We start from the raw sequence: 8,343 nt of genomic DNA on the forward strand, positions 1-8,343 counted from the left end.
AGACAGACAGACAGACAGACAGACAGACAGACATGAAATAATTAAAACTGTATACATTAAAGTTATCTATAGTTATTTAGTAAATGATATGTAAGAGCCAAAGGCAGCTCTGTGCTCTTAGGTACCTACCAGATAGAGACACAGAACTCGTTGATGTCCATACAGGTGGATGTGATGGAGCAGTTAGACATGCAGGTTCCCGTACCATTGCAGGAGGAAGGCTCCACATCACAGAATTTACATAGCCGCTTAGAAGAGAGAAAAGGGGGCATACCTGCAGAAGACAGAAACATTTCCATCAGGTTGGCTTCACACTGAAAACACTCCAATCTCTAATGGAAGCGCTCAGAGTGTGCAGAATTCTTGCTCTGGCTTGAAGCAGAACAATGTTGGTAAGTTAATGAATACATTATGCAACAAATAGTTATCAAACACATGTATTGACAGAACTGCTGGATGACACCAATTGTATGTCCATCTGTTTGCGAACTTTTAAATGTTGCAGCACAAAACAATGGCAGTGTTGGTCTGTGGTTCACAGCAAGCAATAATGAAATGTGTTGTGGATATGCATGGTCCCTGGAGGAGGAAGCCTAATATTTCAGGTTATGCACAGGAAACAACAAATTCTAATTAAGACATTGTCATTAAACATGATTAGCACATTCATTCACTCCAGAGGATGATCCTTTCCTTTTGGGACACTACATATGATTTCTTAATTGTCTACTATCATAGCCAGTATCATGCCACACGCCAAACACACTGCAAACTCACAGTCCTCCCAATTATCAGCCCCCCTCTCTTGCTCTTAATAACTCATCGTTGTCAGCAATGGCTGCAACAGGCTACACGTTGTAAACAGCCGTAATCTTGCCTGGTCCTCCAGTAATGTTAGCCGTCAGCAGGGTTAGCCTGGCAGCATTAGTCACGATCACTTTACTCGCAATTGTTTTTGAGAGTAACCAATTTGAGTACTCTAGCTATATAATTCAATGTGAGTGTAGAAATGTTGAAATGACATGAAATGCCCATCCCTAGTAGCCGTGAGAAATTAGCCTGAAGCTAATGCTTAGCTACATGTTGAGAAGGAAATTAGCCAACTCTGCGTCCTTTTGGACTCTACACTGTCTCCATTTTTCAAATAGATTTCCAATATTTACCCAGGGGGGGTTCTTAAGTCTCTGGTCACGCAACTGTTAGAAACCTGCAATTTTTTTAGGTCAGGTAAAATCTGTCTCCGTTGATCCCGTTCATTTGTTGGCTGTTTTAATGGCTGTTTGTCAAACTGGCCAGTTGATATTAACACACAGGCCAAAACACAAAGGACATTAAACGGAAATTTAAAAAATTTAAAAGTACGGGCTTTAGCATTGTTGTCAGAATAGATAGTATTTCACCTTAGCATGTTTCCTTAATATCTGATGACGTATTGGGGTCATTTTTGGATTTATTACAGTAAATATATTGCATATTGGATCTTTGCGTCTTTCAGACAAGTCAAGTCTCACAACTTACTTTTTGGTGACTTCAGTCTGATTTAAGTCCAAGTCCCATCCTTTAGCCCTAGGTTAAAGGATGGGAAATAAGTTATACACAAAGTCGCTTATTAGTTTGAAGTTTTTGTGCAACTTCCAACTCGGAGAAAATTCCTCAAATAAATAAAGGGAAAGATTGAACCTGGTACATATGGTACTGTAAATTACATACTGTACACCACACAACTGTCAAAACAGACAACCACAACCAATGTAAGACCGCCAAGGGATGCACTGCAGGTGATCAACCACCTCAAATGTGCTGTATTGACCAAAGGAAACCACTCTGACCCACTAACACAGACAACCACAGCTGAATAAATAGGCAGGCTGAGCCAAGGTACAGCAATTTCTTAAATCAAACCACTTTAGATACATAACACAAAACCTCACGTACAGATTCAACTATGCAAAAGGATTTCCTGAAAGAATTAATAGATCAAGTTCCATCTTTCTTAACTCATTAATACATTTAAGATATGATAAGGAGTGAGGCTGTGGCTTCCTGGAATAAGAGGTGAATGTACAAATCGGTAAAATTCTCCCTAAAAACATGACAAACAAGGCTAATTATATACAAGCACACACTGACCTTGTTTTCTATTTCCTGGATCGTTTCTGTTCATGTTTAACAGGTTATAGCTCAAATCAGCATTTATGTTCCTGAGCTTCATATTAAAGGAATACTCATGCCACAAATACAGTTACACTGTTTAATATCATCACCCTGTGTGGTTGGAAGGAATTGCGTGTGGCACAGTGGCTGGCAGTGTATACAGTACAGGCTTACCCCCGTCATTCCCCTTAGCCTCTGTGATCTCCCTGGGCTCTATGATCTGTTCAGACCTGCCTCTCTGACTCCAAACCCCCTGATTTATGGCCTAGTAAGGCTGTGTAAGAATCCCAGTTAATCCATATTAAACTGTGTTAGGCTGAAGTTTACACAGCTTTAATATCCCTCTTTATGCATCTGAAAAGGAATTTGGCTTTTGTTTGGTCAAATAAAGTGTTTGAATCTCTGTGTGTATCCAGGCGTTATGATGCGTGCCCCTAGCTCTCCCATTCAGGGGCCATTTGATTGAAAAACGAGAATACGGTAAATCTTAAAAGTGACGCTTCCGTCCTAATTATTCTTTTAAACGAAAGGTTGACTCATTGACAGTAAATTCTGAAAAAACTATTGAGGAAATATTTTCCTTTGACAGTGATCCAGTATCAAACGAGATCTCTGCAGTCGGCAGCAGAGAAACAAGCTAGAATGTAAGTTAACAGGATAATTGTCCAGCTTGTATTTACGTTCATAAAAGTGCTTGTTTAGCTGCTAACAGACTCAGATTAATATTCTAAGTGTCTGACAACATTATGGAAAGGATTTCTAAGGAGGTCGACCTTTCTGTTGAAGATTAAGATCCTTTTTAAAACATAAAAGTCCGCGAAATTGCGTTCGCTAAACCCACCAGACTCCATGTAAATAATCAATGATTTTAGCAAAGTAAAACACGCCTTTCTAAAACATCTCTGAGCACCGCTGGCTCTGGCGGTCTGGAGCCTGCGGGTGTAAGGTGTGCGACTATTGGGTCCGTTTGGTCCGTTTTTTCTTTCTTTCATTCCAATTTCGGCTCTGCCAGTCACAGTGAAAACCGGGGACATTTCCGGGGACAGATCCAGCCGGGGACAGGTTGCCAAATCCGGGGACTGTCCCCGGACACCGGGGACGTCTGGTCACCCTAAGATAAATACCTGGCATTTCTATCAGAATCTGCTGTAACGCAAACGTTCTGCTGATGATAGTAGATGTAGATTCATTTCAAATGGTAATCCAAGACAAAAAAACAGTAGGCTATTGATGAAATAACAACTCCGTCGATATGACAGTTCGAGGCTGCAGCTTAACGTCCTTTACGTTGAAGTTGCAGCAGATTGTGCTCGGGCGGAAAGTTAAAGGCTATGTGTGCATGAAGGTCTGTGGTGGTATGTGACTCATAGTTCCAGCTACTGAAACACTTTGACTTTCTTTTATTACGATTGCACTCTTTCCTGCTGCTCTTCCATCCGTGCAGGAATTATAGTATGAAAATCAAGTGACCTCAGTGTGCCACAGGAAAGTGGAGGAGGAAAGAGTGGACTGTCATTTACTGGGCTCCTGATGGCTCCTGAAGGAGCTGTAGTTGAAAGGTGAGTTTTTTTGTGTTCCTGCATGAGGAAACTCATACTACTGTGTCTGCTTCTGGCTGCCTGGCAGACCAATGAATTGCCTTGATAAATACTATGTTTCACTTTTTAGCACCAAAGAAGGTGAAGAAATGTATCTACTTTAAAAAATGACAAACACAGTTTAAGCAGTTAAAGACAGGTGTGTCCCTTTAATTCCTGTTTCCTATAACTGTGGAAGCTGTGGATCGGACACTCAAATATCAGCAAACCATAACCATGTGTCGTAGGCAGATGTCGCCAGCAGCCGTAGTAAGGTGTGTAAACGGAAGGATGAATCAGACGTTGAGTTTTGATTTAAGATGGGGTGTTTTTATTACTCCCAAATAAGGCCAAAGGCAAAATACAAAAAATACCGAAATAGCAAAAGGAATAAAAATTAAAGACTTTCAAAACTGGAGAAGAAATAGACTTGAGAGTCAAAAAGACAAAAGTAAAATACCAAACTAAAGAACAGCTGCTCACAATTGCCTTTTGACTGCAATTAAATTGGCTCTCACTAGACTTACGTCTTACTACATCCAGCCCTCCCTAGTAACTGACAACTCCCTCTCAAATATCCTGGTAGCGCACCTCAGAACTGGACTAAACCATTCTCACTAATGCTGCAGGGGTGGCTCATGCGGGAAATATGCAAAAGGCTTTAAAAACAGCCAAAACACTACTCTACGTAATGAGACACTCGTGATAATATAAATATAACCCACACAGGTTTAACCTCCCCACAAGATATATAGGTTTACCGTATTGATAATTTATCATTTAAATCAAATTGCTTCCGGTCACCCCGGAAGTCCGCCCGTCTATAAAAGCACCTGTGAATAAGGCAAACTCCCTTTTACGATTACGTCAGAGGACGCCGGTAAGATGACACAAATATGCTTGTATGAATGATTTGTATTAAGCTTAAAGTTAAATAAACAAATGTTAGATTAACAAAGAGTATTTTAAAGTCAGTATTCAGACGCAGAGAGACTGGTATGGCTGCAGCCTGGAGCATCCCATGTCATCCGTCCCGTCTCATACGGTCTCGTCTCATGCGGAGGTGTGTCCAACGGTAAATCCAGAGGGTCAAAATTACGATATCGCGAATAATTTTCCAGACGGAGTCACGGGTAAATTCGTGACCTGGACAGGCCGGCAAGCACGGTGAGGGCCATGTTTTTTGACTTCTCCAGTGCTTTCAACACCATCCGGCCGGCCCTGCTGGGTGAGAAGTTGACAGCGATGCAGGTGGATCCCCCCCTCGTGTCCTGGATTGTTGACTACCTGACTGGCAGACCACAGTATGTGCGCCTGCAACACTGTGTATCAGACAGAGTGGTCAGCAACACCGGGGCCCCGCAGGGGACTGTCCTCTCTCCCTTCCTCTTCACCATCTACACCCACAGACTTCAACTACCACAGAGTCCTGCCATCTTCAGAAGTTTTCTGATGACTCTGCTGTGGTTGGATGTATCAGCGAGGGGGACGAGGCTGAGTTCAGAGCTGTGGTGGGGGCTTTGTCACATGGAGTGAGCAGAACCATCTCCAGCTCAATGTGACAAAGACCAAGAGCTGTGTGGATCTAAGGAGAGCCAAGGCAGCAGTGAGCCCTGTTTCCATCCAGGGTCAGTGTGACATTGTGAGGAGCTACAAATACCTGGATTGCACTTGGACAATAAACTGGACTGGGCCAAGAACACTCAAGCCCTCTACAGGAAGGGCCAAAGCCGGCTCTATTTTTGAGGAGGCTGAGGTCCTTCAACATCTGCAGGACAATGCTGAAGATGTTTTGAGTCTGTGGTGCCAGTGCTATCCTCTTTGCTGTTGAATGCTGAGGCAGCAGCTGAGGGTAGGACCGCCAACAGACTCAACAACTGATTCGCAGGCCTGTGACGTCGTGGGGGTGGATCTGGACTCTCTGTGGGGGGTGTCAGAGAGGAGGACGCTGTCCAAATACATGCCATCTTGGACAATGTCTCGCACCCACTCCTGCTTGCTCTAAATCACAGAGCACTCAGTGACAGACTCATTCTCCCAATGCACTAACAGCGCCACAGGAAGTCCATTCCTGCCTGTGGCCATCAACACTTTAACTCCTCCCTCTAAGTGTCTGACACACACACACACACACACACACCACACTTAGAGAGTTGAAACTGGACAAATTATCTGTATATCTTTTTTGTGCAATACCACTGGCCTGACACTGTGTGCAATCTCAAATACCACAATTTTATTATTATTTTATTATTATTTTATTACTTTTCACCATTCCAAATCCTTAATTATGTGAATTATGTAAATAAGTATTAACATTCCTTATGTAAATACTGTACGTATCCAATTCCTTATATTTCTTTATTTCTTGTATTTCTACTCTATTTATAATATTGTGCAACCAACACAGAGTTTCCTTCGGGGATCAATAAAGTATTTCTGATTCTGATTCTGATTCTTGACCACATTTGTTGCAATCAATGAAAACGTTAAAAAACTGTTAAAGTAACAATTTGCCATAGTCTACATGTATTTGCTCATTTCTAATGTTATGCTGTGTTTGTTCCATGTTAACGTAGCTACATCTGATGAAACCTGCATCAGCGACGCAGCCGATTCTGCACCTAACGGCAGGACCTCCTGAGGAGGGAACAATCCAACTCTTGCACACACACAAGACTACAAAAATAAACATGTTACACTCTTTCCAAACTTTTTATTTGTATATTCTATATTTTTTCACATTCACACTTCATGGGACAACGCTTACACATGGCGAGAGCGACTGTGTGCCTCGGCTGTCGGGTCTCTGGGACCGGGGCAGAATGCTGTCGGTCTCTGGACGCTGGGGCAGAATGCTGTCGTTCTGGGCCTGGCAGAAGCGTCGTCTCCGGGACCGGGGTAGATGCTGTCGGGTCTCCGGGACCCGGGGAAGAATGCGGTTCTATTTTTCTACTACCGCGCCCGCCTTCGGGTCTCTGACCCGTCCTGCATTCGACTGCATATCTCTGCCGCGACGGTCTTGGGCCAGATGCGATTAATTTTCTTCCACTTCCGCCAGCGGTTCTATTGTATTTTGTTTTTTTTGAAAGGGGGACATTTTTTTTTTTTTTAAACTAAACCAATGCTTGAACTCTGTCGGGAGAGAATTCCTTCTGTAGCTGCAACTTGGATCAAAGTTGCAGCTATAGAAGATTTTAGTTTGCCTTACTGCATTATTTAGAGACGGACATATATTTTTTAAATATTTAAACACACACAAATATTTTATTTCATTAGCTGATATTGACGTGAGCTTTAACTTTGAAACGAGAGATATTAGTATTTGATTCCAGATGCGAGCTTTTATTTTGAAAAGTAGAAACAAACAAAGACAAACATATATTTTAAGTGTTTTTATTCATCAGTATGATAGTCTGCATTTATCTTATAGACATGTTTAGTTAAAAAAACAAACATATTTTATTCATTTGTATAACGGCAATCATATAAATGAATTTTTTTAAATATTCGCGATTTGCATTTTTGACCCTCTGGATTTACCGTTGGACACGCCCCGCATGAGACGAGACCGGCATGAGACGGGACGGATGACAGGGACCCTCCAGGCTGCAGCCATATACTCTTGGACGCAGAGGGTACAACGGGCGCATCGCTACGGTACGGTCGCTATGCGCCCTGTCACCCACCATGTTATGCCAAACTATATATTTTTGCATGTATAACTCTAACTGTAGATGAAAAAATTGAAACCAAACTTATGTGCTAGAGTGGAACAATCTTCTCCTAAAACTCTGGCCACCTCTGAATTAGCATATTTCCCAAAATGTCAAACTGTTCCTATGTTTTTTTTTTTTTTTTCTCTTATGTAAAGCGAATAATGCTTATCATTATTATATAGTATTTTATTACATTTGTTGTCACAGTGTTCAAGCAAAAATAGTTCCAATATGACAGAATTTCACACAATCACCCATACAACCTGGAGGACATATTCAACATCTGAAAACCTCGACCTGTTGCCTTGAATTCTACCAAACGACTTCAAAAATGTTTCCAATTGTTTGACTTCTGATCTTCTACAGATTGTGAACACATCTCTTCTTTCAGGTATCTTTCCACGCCCTGAAAACTGCAGTATCAAGCCACTTTAAAAAGACACACCTAGACAAGTCACTAATGAGCAACTATAGGCCAATATCAAACCTTCCGTTTTTAAGTAAATCATTGAAAAGTATCTTTCAACAACTCAACCATTTCTTGTCATAAGCAACAGTTTTGATACCTTTCAGTCGGGTTTCCGACTACACCACAGCACTGAACGGCTCTTGTCAAGTCTTTAATGCATCCACCTTAACAGATATGGCAAAATTTCAATCTGTAGTATTACTGATCTCGTGCTGCTTTTGACACGGTCGACCACGACATATACTAGAACCGATTGGAAAACTGGGTAGGACTTTCTGGCTTAGTACTAAACTGGTTAATCCTACCTAAAGAATAGGGATACTTTGGTGTCAATAGGAATTATACATCTAGCGTACAAATATGACTGCGGATTCCGCAAGGCTCCATTCTGGGGCCCTCTTGTTCAAAACATCTACATGCTTCC

General features: G+C 41.8%; 1 protein-coding gene across 1 annotated transcript in view; it reads right to left on the minus strand.

Annotated features, from left to right (window-relative positions):
• LOC116686746 (TGF-beta receptor type-2) overlaps positions 1-8,343 on the minus strand; it is a 126,850-nt gene that overhangs the window by 106,164 nt on the left and 12,343 nt on the right. The window contains exon 2 of the mRNA XM_032511793.1: positions 130-274. Coding sequence (XP_032367684.1) covers positions 130-274 — 145 coding nt within the window. The remainder of the gene's footprint in view (positions 1-129; positions 275-8,343) is intronic.

Source organism: Etheostoma spectabile, unplaced genomic scaffold (assembly GCF_008692095.1).
Source record: "Etheostoma spectabile isolate EspeVRDwgs_2016 unplaced genomic scaffold, UIUC_Espe_1.0 scaffold461, whole genome shotgun sequence".
Classification (NCBI taxonomy): domain Eukaryota; kingdom Metazoa; phylum Chordata; class Actinopteri; order Perciformes; family Percidae; genus Etheostoma; species Etheostoma spectabile.